Raw genomic sequence first — 15,562 nt, forward strand, 5'->3', positions numbered from 1 at the left:
AGATGGTGCACTCAGAGCAGCAGCCATCACACACCTGGCATTCAGTAAGCACACAGGCATAAAACTGGTGCTTGGTAAGTATGTTAAAAGAAAAAAACCCACACTGCCAAGGAACACACTGGCACGTTTATATGTACACAGCAGAAAGTACAGAGTCTCAATAAGAAAATACACTCTGTGTTCAGGTGCATCCCACCACCAACCCCTCAGTTCACCCCAGGTTGAGGACAAGAGGGAAGGGGACAACCATAAATAGAGAATAGAAGGGAGGGTTAATGCTCTAAGGGGCAAACACAGGTAGGGAACACACTGCTGGAAGGAGACATGACCTCTTCTTCCCCAAGAGAAAGCAATATAGCAGCACAGGAGAACAGTAGCCACGACTAAGCCTGTGGCATCTGGCATGGGGCACCTAACACAGGTAAGAGGACAGGGGTGGAGCTGGGAAGGAAGAGAGCAGAGATGGCTACCTTCCCTGTGGCAGGGCCAGGGCCCCTCAATTTACATCCATGAACTCAGAGTTGGCTGGGGTACCAAAGGCTGGGGACGCTGGGGGGTCAGATAAGCTGGGCTGGGGTTGCAGGCGACGTGCCACATCCTGGCGTTGGTAGAACAGGACATAGGCTGCCTTGGACTGCAAGGAGAGGACAGGAGTCAGTGTGGATCGGGGAGGAGGGTGTCGGGAGAAGGGAGGATGGAAATCACACCTCAATCTGATTCTCAGTCACAGGTGAGACACTGTTGTCATCGAAGTAGTGCCATTGACCGCTGTCCTTGTTGCAGGCAAATGTCGTGTCTATAAAAGAGGGGAAGCTGTCCTCACCCACCCTCCTGCCCCTAAGAGGCATCCACGTCCGCTCTCACTCCTCCCACCCTAATGACCTCGCCACCCGTTCACACATCTGGGGACACCCACTGGGGACATCCTGACCCCCCAGCACACGGCCCTGCCACAGCCTGGCACATACAGTGTCCATCCCGCAGGCCCCCGTAATGGTTGGAAACTGCAATGAGATCATATTTGTACAGCTCTGGGGCCGACTCGTTCTGCGGCTTGATGACAAACTTGGAGAAGTCCAGGTCCCTGTGGGTGGGGAGAGGGTTAACACTGCTGGCGCCCCCTTCCCCATTGCCTGCCTTCCCCCCACAGCCAGCCTCCCCGGGCCCCGGACCGGATAGGAAACTCCACAAGGGTATCCAGCTTCTCGCGGGAGAACTTGGTGTAGGAAAAGCGCTTCAGGTGGATGATGAGCGTCTCCGGCAGCATCCACAGGTCCAGCTTCTTGGTGGCCAGCTGGTGCTGCTTGCAATTGGGGCAGTACCTAGAGATGGAGCCCGAGTCAGGACACAGACACTTTCTGAGCACCTACCGCATGCTCTTTGTGCCGTGCGGCCTTCGTGGGCCACGTCTCGTCCAGAGATGCTGCTCTTACTCCTAGCCTGCCTGTTACTCTAGTTTGCTCTCTTGACACGTTAAAATCCTACCAAGTACTCACCAACTCCCCACTGTATACACTTTTGTACTGGCGTGTGTTTTTGTTTGGCTTCCAGTCTGTGAGACACTAGTCTTCTTTTAGAGCCTGCCTCTCTCACTCCAGTTTTCTCTCTTCTATTTTATTCACTGACTCACTCGCCAGGTATTTACTGACGGTCTACTGTTGAGTCCTTTGGCACTACTTTGTATTTCTATTCCCTTTCTGCTCCATGGAGATGCCGCTCTTATTTTTTAGACTGGTTTTGTCTTTTTTGGTTCTCTTTTTCTGTTTTGTTTATTCTGCAAGGATCTAATGAGTATCTACTGCACAGCCCACACCATTATAATCAGTGAGAAGAGACACACAGTGAACTTAAAAGTCTTCCCCCTTAAGGGGTTCACTCTAACAGAAAATACAAAAAAACGATGCAAAAGGGGATCTAGGAGGTGACATCAAGTGGCGTTACAGAGCTAGAAAGAGGGAATGGAGGGAGCTGATGGCTGGGAGAGGAGTGGCTTTTAACAGAAGAGTAAGAGAAGGTCTCTCTGAGGAGGTAACATTTGCTCACAGACCTGAGCAAAATGGAGGTCAAATCCTGTAGATAACTAGAGGAAGAATGACCCTGGGAGAAGGAACAGCCCAGGCAAAGGCTCTGAGGTAGGAATAGGCTTGGGGTGTTGGTGGCCAGAGTGGCAGGAAGGCTTCGAGTGAGGGGGAGGGGGAAGGAGGTGTATTTAGTGGTGACGGACTGGGGGAGGTGGTCCCACCCAACTGCACCCCCAGAGGCCCTGTTCTGGGCCCTCACCAGGGGTTTTCCTTCTCCAGGGTCTCAGTGGTGGTGAAGAGCTCGATGCACTCCTGCAGCCGCACCGGAGCCTTCTTCAGCACGTACCCAACACAGTCATGCTTCACGTAGCCCTAGGTTGGGGGAATGGACAGCCAGGTATGAGGATGGGGGTTGTGGGGGATAAAAAGGAGTCGGGGTGGAAGACACACACCGAGTGGTTAAGAGCATGGACTTTGTGTGTAGCGCAAGGTGAAAGTGCCTCCCATCCCCAGGATCTCGTTTACCTCAGCCTCCACCTCGTCATAGTAACGCTTCTTCATCTCTGGCTCCCAGTCGATGGCAATGTACGGCTGGGCTGGGGGCGAGGGGAGGTGGTCATGGGCCCTGCTGCCAAGCACACCCCCCTCCCGCCTCCCCAACCCTGGCTCACAGCTGAAGGAGACACCATGGGTATCCTCGTTGAAGGTCGAGCGGTCGCTGGTCCCATTGGAATTCACTGTCTGCAGGGTGAAGAGGTGTTTGCGCCGTGCTCTCTGGGGCCAGTGGGATGGTCCAGGGGAGTTGTCCACGGGGGCCCGGCTCCCACCCGCGACTCCAGAGCTGGGCCCAGCCTGCTCCGGCCCAGGGTCTTGGGAGCTGCCCCCAGCCACATGTCCAGCCTTAGGGAGGTTGTCCTTATCCTCCAGGTCTGCTGGGACAGGAGAGGATGTCAGAGGTGGAAATGTGTGAGCCCCAGGGGGTTGAGCTGCAATACACATCCATGTGGACCCTGTGTGGGTCAGACCGACCCCAAACCCCCTGACCCTCCCTCAGGCCATGGGACTGCTTGTACAGACCCTCATCCTTGCCGATCCTCTCTCCTTTCTCCTCCTCACCTTTCTCATCCCCATCATCCTCGTCATCCGAGCTGGGTCTGGTCACATAGCGTCTGCCGACAGAGCAGAGGAGACTCTCAAGGAGGGACCCGAGGGCAGGGAGGACAGAGCCCAGAATCCTACTTTGCTTATGATGGGAAGCTACTGGTAAACCCACACACAAACAGTTCTTAAGGAGGAGCCCGGAAGGTCTCAGGAGATGCCAGAGGGACACGGGAAGAGGCAGCCTGACAATGTAGGATCTTGTGTGCCACAGTTAAGGAGCGTGGATCTTAAGTATGATAAGCCACTGGTAAACAGGCACACAATCAGCTGTAAATTTCCATCAGGGAAGGCCTCTGAGAAGCACTTGTAAGTGCAACATGAGAGAGAGGTGAAGCCAGATAACGCACTGTTGTTTGCCTTGGTAAGGACTCTGGATTTTAAGCACAATGAAAATCTATCAGTAAAAACACAAACAACCAAGCCTCTCCAAGGAAGAGACAATTAAGTACAAGATGAAGTCTGCATTTTGTCTGTCTTGTTCACCTCTGTGTATCCCCAGCACCTAGGAGAAGTGGTGCAAAGTCAGAAATTTAGAGAAAGAAAAAAGCCTACACGTTCCTCTCTGGCCATGTTAAGTTTGAGCTGTCTTCTGGATGCAGACGGGAAGTGGCAACTAAGCAGCTAGACGCCCGGATCTGAGTTCTGACCCCACCTCCCTGCCTGACCCCAAACAGCAGACTCACGAGAGGCGGTACAGCAGGATGTGATACAGGGCGTCCCAGGAGAGCCGGTCCCGGGGCACCGACACCAGGAGCGGGTGCCCAAAGAGCATCAGGCCATAGTAAGAATTGTTGTAGTCCCGGGCTGGGGTGCGCTCCCGCAGGTAGATAGGAAGCACAACGTCCTCTCTGGAGTTCTCGCCAATAGCAGCCCTGCCTGACACCTCGTATCTGTGGGGGATGGACATCAGGTCATGCCTGATCAGGACACCCAAGAGGGATTCGAGGATTCTACCCCAGTTGCTCCAGCCACTCACCACTCACAGCCTGAAAATATTTTTAAAAGGGTCCGAAGAGTTACCCAGGGTTCTGTATTTTACAAACTGTTGGATGATTTACACAGCCCTTTGTTTATGTGATGTTAGATAAAGTACTTTGGTGTTATCAGCGCACTGAGGGAGTTGACAAAAATTTTTTGTGACACAGGGATCTAAAACCATTTTCTTTTTGGAAAACTAAACTGCTTGGTTTACAAAAATTTTTCTACTCATAAAGCATCTTCTATTTTAGTTACCCAAAGATTTCAAACTTGCTCTGAATGTTCTTATGTTCAGAAAGCATCTTAGTGTTCCCCATTTCAAAAATCACTTGGTTTTTGAGGCATGCAATGTGAGTAAGGAGTGCAGATCAGCATCGGGTACATACAAGGTACTAGTTAAGTGCTGAATAAAATAAAGAAACAGGAGCCTCCCTCACATAACAAGGAGGAAAACACCCAAGGACGCCCTGTATAAGGATGTGTCGCCCCACTCACTGACAGCCCCTAGCCCCCTGCCCCACTAAGGCACATGGCCGAAGCCCCGAGCTGTGCAGGTGCCCTGTGAATCAGGCCGAGGAAGGGAGAGGGAAGGTGGTTAACGGAGGAGGTTCCTGAGAAGCCCTCATCTCCCCTCGTCCTCTCACTCACATGAAGATATCATCTCGGTCCAAGATGCTGCTCAGAGACTCCTCCAGCTGGTAGATCTTATAGAAGCGGTGACTGAAAACATCGGCCACCATCATCTGAGAATGGGATGCAGAGAGGGGACCGGTCAGTCTGCCAGGTCTCCCCCAGGCCCTTCTGCCTCTCTCTGCCCCCCTGCCCCTGAATCCCACCCTCCTTCTATCTGCAGAGCCTCACCCTTTCTGGCGAGACACCAGTGTGTTTGGCCAGAGCCACACACAGATCCGAGATCTTGCCTTTCTTGGGGACCACGAGCCGGTGCTGAGGGAGGAACGGTATCCACAAAAGAGCAGAAGGATGTGTGGTGAGTTAGTGAAGGAAACCCTGAGGTACGACAGAGTAATCAAACGAACTCTGACTACATGTCCCTCATTACGTCCCCTGTCCCCATTCCCCCCGTACCTGCTCTGGCTTGCGGCGGGGGTCCATGGAGACAAAGAAGACCTCCATGACCCTCTTGTGGGTCATAGGCAATGGGACACTGAGGTAGCAGAAGGGGTCGAAGGTCACAGACACGTTGCCACAATCAGGGCACACCACCGTGGACTTGAAGAGGCCATGGAAAGTGTCCACAATCACAGAATCGTTCCGCCGTTTGTGGTTCTGCCAGGCCTCCTGAGCAACCTCCTGTTGAGTGCCATGGTGGGTGGTGAGGCTTGCCCGGGGCCGGGGAAAACCATGGTATGGGGTGGATGTGCATGGGATTAAAGTTAAGGTTACGGCCACCGGTAAAGTCCAGAGGCAGAGTTACAGTGAGGGCTATCTGGAGACTGCGTTCACTGTCGGGGCCGGGGATTATTTGGGGCAGGAGACCAGGTGGGGGTTAACTCTGGGTTGGGCGTGAGCGCAGATGTGGCGTTGGAGCCAAGGTTGGGACCGAGGTCAGGGAAGAGGAGCTTAATAGAAAATGGTGGTGTGCGGGATACTCCAGGGAGGCCAGAAAATTCCTGAGGCAGAGGCCCTAGTGGCTTTAATGAGGCTCTCAGGATGGGGGTCTTCCAGGAGCGCCCACCTGATCTGGCCTCCCAGCAGCATCGCACAGTTCCACATATTCCTTCTTCTTAACACGATTGAGGTCCTCGTGCAGCCCATCCAGGAGGAACGACAGCAGCTCCTGTGAGTCATGCTGCTGGTAGCCCAGAAACTGGGACGCAAAGTGGCCGACCTTGGTCTGAGAAGATGGGCAGGGCCGTCAGAGCGTGAGGGAGTTGGGGGGTGGGGGCACAGAGGAACCGGCCAGGGCTGAGCCACACCTTGAACACGTGGGGCACGATGGAGCGGTGGTGGCCGGACCACGCCTGCTTCACCAGGTCCGCATAGGCCTCTGCGATCTCCCCCTTCATGCCCAGTGGGTTGCAGAAGTTGAGCTCCTCCAGGTAGCGGTTTTTGAGGAAGTAGTTGGTGAGCTGTGGCACGTTGCTGAGGCACTGCAGAAGGCAGGGGCCAGGTGCATGAAGAGGCGAGAGAGGTAACCAAGGTGGGGGACAGAGGAAAGGGAGACAGGAGGAAGGGGAAAGAAAGAGAAGGGGCAGGGAAGTAGGGGAGAGAAGAATTTCAGGAGAAGGAAGAATGTGGTGACGAAGGAGAGAAGACAAGGGAAAGCAGGGAGCAAGTGGAAGGAAGAGGCATTAACGTTTCAGAAAGTAACGTGGGCATGTCGAGCCAGACTGTGGGGCCCCAGCTTCCAACTGACCCCTTGCCCTGCAATACCCCCCTAGCTCTGTCCCCAATCTCCAACGCTCAAATCCATCCCTGCGCAGTGCCAGACCTAGACCTAATGGCTCAACCTGCAGGGCCGAGTTCATGAAGCACGTGTTGCCCAGATTGGTGAGACCACAGATGCCCGGCTGGCCCTGGAAGTCCTCATCCTCCTCCGACGCGCTGCTCCTGGGACGGATGAGAAACTCTTATCAGCTGAGGACCTACTACTTGTGGGTGGAATGTGCTCTTGGGCTCAGTTGTTCTGCCTACTGTGGGATCCCACTCTGGACTGGAAACCCCAAGGGCTCACATGGCAGGCAGCTGTGCGCTGGGCCAAGTGCCATCCTTGTTTCGGGTCTCCATGATGACCACCTGGGTTGGAGGAAGAGGAGTAAAGATCAGGAAAGGCATTCATGGAGGGTCCACGGACACCTAGCCCTCACTTCCCCCAACCTGAGCACGGGTGGTGGGCCAAGAAGTCCTCCCCACCCTTACCTGCCCAGTCTTGAGAGCGGCGTCAAGCACTGTGACACGTGTGTTGCACAACCTCTCAAAAGAGCCCTCCGCGTTCTTGATCCACAGCCGTGTCTCTTCTTGGGGGCTCACCAGAAACTGCTCTTGAGCGGTGCGCAGAACTAGGTCTGTGGAGGGTGATGGAGCACATTCAAGGTCTTCCTGGGACCCTGGAGGATCCACCCATCTTGGCATCAGATTCCTTAGGTCACCGAGCTGTGACCGTGGCTGGGAATGCCAACTCATTCCGCGACCCTCAGACTCACCAACAGAATCTGTGCGGCTGAACTGAGCGGTGTGAGCTGTGTCCATATCACTGTGCTGGATGAGCAGCAGTTCTACTGGGTACACTTCAACCTTCTGGATGTTGGACAGCTCCACGACCTGGAAGGAGGGAAGGGTGCACACACAGGTGTACCCACCCAACACACACATGGACACAGGAACGACGACCTTTGAGATCAGAGGAACATCCACACAGACAAACACACATGGCATAGACACACGTACGAGGCTCTGTGAGGGGAGCACACACAGGCGAGCAAATGCAGGGGACACAGCAAGATACCATCTAATGACCTGGGAGAGGAGGAGAGGGCAGACCCAGGTGTATGGATACAGCATACGTGAACACACAGGTCTAGACCCATCCTGGGCCTATGGAGGCCTTCCTCCTACGCTCCCCGCCCTATAAAAGCCACCCCCCAGCACCCTCCCCACCCACTATACCTTGCGTTCAATGGGAGGCTGGCCATGCTCTAGACCATACCAGTTGACCAGGTAATGCCAAGCAGCCGCTGGGAGCAGCACATAGTCCTCACCTTCCACCAGTCCCTTCTTGAGGCGCCAGTTTACCTGGTCTGCAGGAGGGCGGGGGGAGGTGGCAGAGGAACAATCAGGGAAGGAAAGTGATGAGTCACTCTGGCCATCTCACCAATGACCTAGCACAGAAAAGGGGCTCATGATCATTTGCGGGGACAAAGATGACAAGAAGTCCAGGCTTGGCCGATGTTGGGAGGCAGAAGCCTGGTACCTTCAAAGAGCTCAGCATTGTTGATGCAGCCAGGGAAGGTGCTGGGGTCCTGGTCTCCTCCCTGCACGTATACTTCCCACTGCTTGTACCAGTGCTGCTCCACGAGGAACCTGGACCAGACAGGTGACAGGGGTGTCACACGGCTATCTGGGGGTTAGTGGTACCACTTCACACGGTTATTAGACTAAAAGTATCAACATGTTACAAGTCAAGATGACAAGTTTCATGAACACCTGAAACTAATACAGCGCTATACGCCAACTATATTTCCGATTAAAAAAAGAAATTCTTCCCAGAATTCAACATTTAAAAAAATTTTCAGCATCATATAAAATAAATTAGAAGCAAAATGTATTCAGTGAAATCCAGATTTGGATAGAATGCTTAACTTCTTAGGATACTAAAAGAGATTTGATGATTAAAAACAGAAAGTGTGCTCAATAACGGCAAAAAAAAAAACCAAAACCCATACCCATACCCATGGGGCCAGAAAACAGGAGATTTTATTATGGAATAAACAATAATTCACTTGTATTAGTCTGTGGGGTAACACAGTCAAATTAGGTTCAAAATAACTTACTTGCAGCTAATGTTGTAAGACTTAGCCATTTGTTAAATGTGCAGTGTTTGTAAAGGATACAAAAATCTTCGGCTAAGAAATGGATTGTTAAATTCTGAAAACCTGCTCAGAAATCAAAAAGAATTTCAACTGCTAAAGGAATCATAAAGTTTTCCTTCAAAAACTGTATACTGCCATCTTAAAAATAATTTCTTATTTAGGATTTATTTTGGCTTTAGAGTAAATTTCTAAGTGTATGGTGACTAGCTCACTCTTTATGTAAAACTGTGGTTAAAACATAAAATTTACCACCTGAACCACCTTTAAGTGCAGTTTGACCTATTCTCTTTTAAAGGAGACTTTTATATGCACTACTAGGATAAACATTTAGGACTGTTGAAATCTGCCTTTGTAAAATGTCATGAGAAATTCTGAAGTCTGCAAAATACTTGACATATAATAAGTGCTAAATGAACATTAGCTGTTACTGTTCTGATCCCAGGGCTTAGACAAAAAAGTTCATGTACACGTAATCCTCCTTCCCCCCTCCAACTCCAACACAAACCTGCTCTGCTATGGAATTTTTTTTTTCTTTTTTTTTTGGCTGCGCCCACCCGTGGCATGCAAGATCTTAGTTCCCAGACCAGGGATCGAACCTTGCCCGCTGCAGTGGAAGTGCGGAATCTTAATCACTGGACCACCAGGGAAGTCCCTGCTATGGAATTGTTGACACATAAAAGGCTGTCCCAAGTATTTAACAGCCTCAAATAAACACTTTTTAAAAAAATTACAAAACTGATAAAAAATACGTAACAGTTTTCCAGCGATTTAACTCTATAAATTGGATTCCTTAAAATGGCAACTTTTCTTTGTTTAAAAAAGGATCAGAAAGGTAGGGGGATGGGGAGATAGAAAAACCCTGGAATAGTCACATGTTGCCCAAATAGGCAAACTTTTCTGTGGGTTGTTTTTTATTCAGTTATTTATTTTGGGGGTTGCAGTGACCCCCACAGACCCCGTACTTCATTCATGCCAGAAACACACACCCTCCGCACTCCAGTGGCTCAAGCCACAGACACTTCCCATCACTCATCTAGAAAACCCCATTGCGGACCTTACCCTCTGCCACTGTACCTTCACCTCCCCTTCAAGGTTTTAATTGCCTCCATTGATGGTCTATGAGGTTACTCAGTAAAGCTAATTTATTGTTAATGGGACCTTCGAAGCAAAAGGAGCCACAGCTCAGTGGGTTTTTTTAAAAGCAGATTTTTAAGGAAGATTAACATTAAAATCACTTTTTAGAGTGGTAAGCAAAACCTCCAGACCTGGCTACAACCTGGATTTCTAAAGCCATCATAGAAGACTGAAGTTTTACATAAATTTTCACAAAGTATCACTAGCATGTTTTTTCAATTCAAAGACACAAAAACTTTTTTAACATCTCTGAATTGGGATGGCTCATAATCTGTCAGCTCAGGTGGCAGTCATGACAGAGTTGTCATTGTCTAATGAAAAAGCACCACATTGTTATTTACTCCTACACTTCAATTTGTTTTGGTTGCTACTGTAAATGGTATCTTTCAAATTTTAACTTTCTAATGTCTTGTTGCTAGTATACAGAAATAAAATGGATCTTCCTAAAGTCACTTATGTTTGTGTTTCCTCAAATTTGTTAAAATGATATGAAATATGTGCTTATGGAAAGAAATTACTAAAAATATTGTCTGTCCTCTAGATTTCTCTTGTGTCTGGAGAAAATATTGGTTATTCTGGTTAATCATTACACTAGGTATAATAATTACAGAGAAATAGAAATATGGATGTAAACTAAGAGATGGTTTCCTACTTGTTTTATTAAAAGGTTGTTAGCTTATTCAGATGGTAAATGTGCTATTACATTGTTCTAAATTTATTATTTATATATCTGTATAAGCCTACAAACACAAATAAGAAGGCAGGCATATAAATAAATCCTTTCTATAAATTGTTACATGAATAATGTACCAAAGGAGAAAAATTAGAATTTGGGCCTTTTTGTGTAAAATGACTACATTAATTTATGCCCAGACTGGAAGTTCCTTTTTCTGTCACCAAATTACTGTTAACTCTTGGTACCTTCTGACATCTCCTTAGCTCATTTTTAAAAAAGAATTCTTGCTTTAAAAAAAAGTTAAGCTCCTAATAATCTTTGTTATTTATCACTGTGTTTTACGAGGTTGACTATAAATATTTCTTGTCTTTACTTCAATTTATATCTTGTTAAAAAACAACTATTCTTCCTTTGTCTTTCACAAATTCAGGCCAAAGTCAGAATAATAACACTGTTAAGATGTTCTTTTCTGTCTAAACTATCTCTGGGAGATACCACAAAGATCTGCTCCTTTGCCCTATAAAAGGAATGATAATAGCATCATTAGGTTTATCCAAAATTCCCCCAATTTTAATTAACTTGAAAATTTCAGAAAAGCTTTCATTTTTCAAACTTGATATTTTTAAAAATGACAAACCAAAAAGAAAGTTTATCTTCCTAGATTAGTTATTAATTATATATAATTAGATATACTAATATAAATATCTTTCAATAACTGCATAGTTTTCAAGCTAAAAAGCATAATGTTCAAGCAACAAAGACTAGTACAGTAACTGTCTACCAAAAGCTCCCCCCTCCAGGACGCTAGACTCACAAACTCCTTTCCCTTTTTGGTTCACAAAAAGTCTGAACAGGTACTAAGGGTGCCGACTCAATTAGAGGGGAATTGTCAGAGGCCTATTGTTTTTTTCAGTCTTTCATTAGATCCAGTGGCCAAAGCATATTTACCTTGTGTAAGAGCTATAGCAGCAATCGCCAACCAAACGTGTGAAAATTTCAGTCGGTTTAGTTCTAGGGTCTTCATTAAAGGTAACGGTTCCCCGTGCTGTGCAGACTTCTCCATTGACAGAAAACCCTCAACATTTCTAGGCTAGTCTCTTAAGCTCCAGTGAGACGTTGCTTCCCCTTCACACATCACAGTCGATTCTGCAATACTGAACCCAGCCACCCACCTTCCTTAACCTGAGCAAAGAGAACCTCATGCTTGCTTACCTCTGTTAGGAAACTATCCCCACCCTGCACAGACCTAGAGACTCCAGCTATCCCAGATTTGTTTTAGATGGTTCATCCTCGAAAATTTGCCAAGGAAGCTAAACTATCACAGATTTGAATTTTCTCTTAAAATTTAAGCTTCTCCTAGAAATTAAATCAATTTAGATGGCCAAATTAATTAAATGCCCCCACCCAAATCTGCCAGCTGACAAAAGATAGAAGGTGCAAATATTAATATGGATATTAGGTATATGATTTGGGGTTAGTCCATGACTTTGAAATGCTTTATAAGCACAAATTTCCTGACCACTGCAGCAAACCCCTATAAAATAGACAGCAAATTAAAGAATCTTGAGGTGCTCTGCTCTAGATAAGCATTAAAAAATGGAGCTAAGGAAAAATGCTGCATATTATCCACAAAAGCAGAGATAAACTGGCTTCACTGAACCAACATCGATGGGATAAATTTTTTTTATTGACAGAGCATAATTTTTTATTCACATGACATAAAATTAACCATTTAAAAAGTGAACAATTCAATGGCATTTAGTACATTCAGCATTGTGCAACCACAACCTCTATCTACTTCCAAAACATTTTCAGCACCCCAAGAGGAAAGCTGGTACTGGTGGGATAATTTTAAAGGGTATTGTCACAAGGCTGTAAAGGTAGGATGGGGCAGAAACCAAAGGCCCCCCCCGCCCTTCTGAACACCTCCAAGTGGGCTATAAAAACGTTCCTGTTATTGTTTATTCTCAGGATGGATTGAGGTTTTGCCTTGCTGGAGAGCTATAGTGTAATGGTAAAACAAACTGCTCAGTTCCATATTTCCGATTTGGGGAATCTCAACTTGTCTCTCCAGTAACAGGAATATGTATTTCGCTAGTACTGTGATTAAATAACTCTGTAAAATGAGCAAACCTCACTCCTAAAGGCTCTCAGGTGAGAGCATGCTTGAGGCGTTCGAGGAACAGCAAGAGTCCAACATGGCCGGATGGGGAAAGTGAGGGGGAGGGAAATCAGAAGAGCATGGGAGAAGATCAGAGCCAGGGACCAGCCTCGCAATCCTAAAGCCTTGCAAGTCATTGTAAGAATTTTAGCAGTTACATTGAATAAAATAGGAAGACTGTTAAAACATTTTGAGGAAAGGATGGACATAAATTATTTTTAAAAAGAATTACTGTGTACGGAAAGAAGAAAATAGTACCTGCACAGTGGAGAAACCCAGCAGATACCTTCACCAAGTGATCAAGGCTAACATCACCAATGACGTCATGTGAATACAGAGTACCCACCTGACATGATGCAAAGGGCACACCATGTGCATCCAGTCTGATTTCATATATATCCTCAATAAAATGAAAGCTTAGACCACAAATACTATTTAGGGATGCATACAATGGTGGGGAAACGTTAACGAAATTAAAAATTCAGGGTAATAACTTCCCCTGTCAGGGAGAGGGATGATCTTCATCTGGGAGGGGCACAGAAGGATTTCTTAAGGTAACGGTCTGAATCTTAACCTAGGTGATTAATTCACAAATTTTTTTATTATTCTTTAAATTTTTAACTTTGAAATAGACTCAGAAAAATAGCAAAAATAATACAAAGAATTCCCGCGTGCCCTTCATCCAGATTCTCCAAATTTAAAATTTTACCCATTTGCTCGATTATTTCTTTAAATACGTTTTTATATATGCCATTCTTTCAACGATTTCAGAGTAAGCTTGCTTACACGATGGTTCTTTACCCCTAAATATTTCGACATGTATTTCCTAAAAACAAAGATATTCCCTTTCATACTCAAAATACAATTATCAAAAGCAAGGAATTAGCAGTACTAATAGCTAATCTTCAGACCTTAGTAAAATTTTACCAATTTCCCCATTCATATCTTTTACAGTAAAAGAGAGAAAATTCATTTTATGAGAAAAAACTTATTTTTAAATAATTTATTTTTTCTGCTCCGGGATCCAACCCAGGATCACACTTTGCATTTAGTTATCATGACTCGTTAAATCCCGTTAATTTCTTCAGTCTGGAACAGTTCTTCATCCTTTGTCTCTCACGACCTTGAAATTTTTGAAGAGCACAGGCCGTTTATTTTTATAGAATGTCCATCAACCTGGGCTACGTAAACGTTTCATATAATCTTTACAGGTCTTACGTATTTCACAACTTAAAAAACGAGATACAACTCGGCGAGAAATAAAATGAACCCAGGAACAGTACATTTCAAGCACTGGTTAGCAAAGAAATCAATTAAACAAGCCGATTTATCAAGATACGCGTTGACATTTTAAAAAGCTATTTGTTCCTGATTACAAAAACAAAGCATTACAAAACAAAACAAATGTAACATCGAAGGCCCCTCCCGTGCCAATCACCTGCACTTTCTCCCGTCCTGGGAAGAAGGGCTCGGCCAGAGGCAAAAACCTCGCCGCGTCACAAACTTTGCTCATTCGCAGGCGCCATTTTCTGCTTCACAAGGTACCACCTCCCCTCTGCAGTCTTTCCTCTGCCCCAGGACACGCCCCTCGGCCTACGTCACAAGCCTCGTTCCCAGGCTCCAGCTCCCTCCGTCACGGAGGCTCCGACTCCCCTCCCCCCTCAGCCTTTCGGCTCCGATTTCGCTCTTCCGCCTGACATCACCCGCCTCGCCTCCGTTGTCAGGCGCGGCGGAGCACCGCGGGCCGCCCCCAAATGCTACGTTACGTCGCGCAGACCACGCTGCCCCGCTCTGTTGCTGAGAAAACCTCCTTCCCAGGTTCTCAGTTCCACCACGCGACCCTGACCCCGCCGCCGTGGCCCTTTCTTCTCAAGATCCGCCCCCCTGAATGTAAATTGATACAGCCACTATGGAGAACAGTATGGAGGTTCCTTAAAAAACTAAAATAGAACTACCATACAACCCAGCAATCCCACTACTGGGCATATACCCAGAGAAAGCCATAATTCAAAAAAGCACATGCGCCCCAATGTTCACTGCAGCTCTACTTACAATAGCCAGGACATGGAAGCAACCTAAGTGTCCATCGACAGATGAATGGATAAAGAAGATGTGGCACATATATACAATGGAATATTACTCAGCCATAAAAAGAAATGAAACTGAGTTATCTGTAGTGAGGTGGATGGACCTAGAGTCTGTCATACACAATGAAGCCAGAAAGAGAAAAACAAATACCGTATGCTAACACATATATATGGAATCCAAAAAATAAACAAACAAAAAAGTGGTCATGAAGAACCTAGGGGCAGGACAGAAATAAAGACGCAGACATAGAGAATGGACTTGAGGACACGGGGAGGGAGAAGGGTAAGCTGGGACGAAGTGGGAGAGTGGCATGGACATATATACACTACCAAACGTAAAATAGATAGCTAGTGGGAAGCAGCCGCATGGCACAGGGAGATCAGCTCGGTGCTTTGTGTCCACCTAGAGTGGTGGGATAGGGAGCGTGGGAGGGTGACGCAAGAGGGAAGAGATATGGGGATATATATATACGTATAGGTGATGCACTTTGTAATACAGCAGAAACTAACACACCATTGTAAAGCAATTTTAATCCAATAAAGATGTTTAGAAAATATATATCCGACCCCCTGCCTCTCCACAACAATCCGGTTCTCAGGCCGCAGGCTCCACCACACAGGCCCGGCCCCGCCTCTTTCACAGACAAGGCACTTCCCCGCGTCTCTTGTCCTCAGTCTCACAGGCCACTCCGCCCCACGGCACCTCTCCTGCGGACCTTCGCCGCCCCGTCCCCCACCTTCCCCAACGCCTCCATCGTCCCCCTAGCCGAGGCTCCATTCGCAGCTCCGCCTCA

At 47.3% G+C, this 15,562-nt stretch overlaps 1 protein-coding gene and 1 long non-coding RNA gene across 19 annotated transcripts in view; both read right to left on the reverse strand.

Moving 5' to 3' along the window:
• The window catches only part of CDK16 (cyclin dependent kinase 16), a 96,420-nt gene that overhangs the window by 62,480 nt on the left and 18,378 nt on the right, over window positions 1-15,562 (reverse strand). For 7 of the 18 annotated variants that reach the window (XR_012329183.1, XR_012329180.1, XR_012329184.1 and 4 more), the window contains exons 17-35: window positions 8,092-8,201; window positions 7,788-7,918; window positions 7,325-7,442; window positions 7,041-7,228; window positions 6,856-6,917; window positions 6,632-6,731; window positions 6,098-6,271; window positions 5,857-6,015; window positions 5,247-5,471; window positions 5,022-5,105; window positions 4,809-4,903; window positions 3,866-4,072; window positions 3,138-3,190; window positions 2,547-2,950; window positions 2,281-2,393; window positions 1,173-1,322; window positions 969-1,084; window positions 708-796; window positions 471-634 (exon numbers count right to left, since the gene is read on the reverse strand). Coding sequence is in view for 13 of the 18 variants with exons in the window: in XM_073798916.1 (XP_073655017.1) it covers window positions 497-634; window positions 708-796; window positions 969-1,084; window positions 1,173-1,322; window positions 2,281-2,393; window positions 2,547-2,950; window positions 3,138-3,190; window positions 3,866-4,072; window positions 4,809-4,903; window positions 5,022-5,105; window positions 5,247-5,471; window positions 5,857-6,015; window positions 6,098-6,271; window positions 6,632-6,731; window positions 6,856-6,917; window positions 7,041-7,228; window positions 7,325-7,442; window positions 7,788-7,918; window positions 8,092-8,201 (2,716 nt within the window). In the remaining 5 variants the exon portion in view is untranslated. Of the gene's footprint in view, window positions 1-111; window positions 635-707; window positions 797-968; window positions 1,085-1,172; window positions 1,323-2,274; window positions 2,394-2,546; window positions 2,951-3,137; window positions 3,191-3,865; window positions 4,073-4,808; window positions 4,904-5,021; window positions 5,106-5,246; window positions 5,472-5,856; window positions 6,016-6,097; window positions 6,272-6,631; window positions 6,732-6,855; window positions 6,918-7,040; window positions 7,229-7,324; window positions 7,443-7,787; window positions 7,919-8,091; window positions 8,202-15,562 lie in introns of those variants that run through there. The other 11 variants (XM_073798914.1, XM_073798922.1, XM_073798924.1 and 8 more) reach the window with 9 other exon arrangements.
• On the reverse strand, window positions 12,188-15,557 carry LOC109551272 (uncharacterized). Its single transcript, XR_002177986.3, has 2 exons — window positions 14,120-15,557; window positions 12,188-13,804 (listed from the first exon to the last, which is right to left on the reverse strand). It is a non-coding gene; the product is annotated as an uncharacterized lncRNA (long non-coding RNA).

This window comes from Tursiops truncatus, chromosome X (genome assembly GCF_011762595.2).
Source record: "Tursiops truncatus isolate mTurTru1 chromosome X, mTurTru1.mat.Y, whole genome shotgun sequence".
In the NCBI taxonomy this organism is placed as follows: Eukaryota; Metazoa; Chordata; class Mammalia; order Artiodactyla; family Delphinidae; genus Tursiops; species Tursiops truncatus.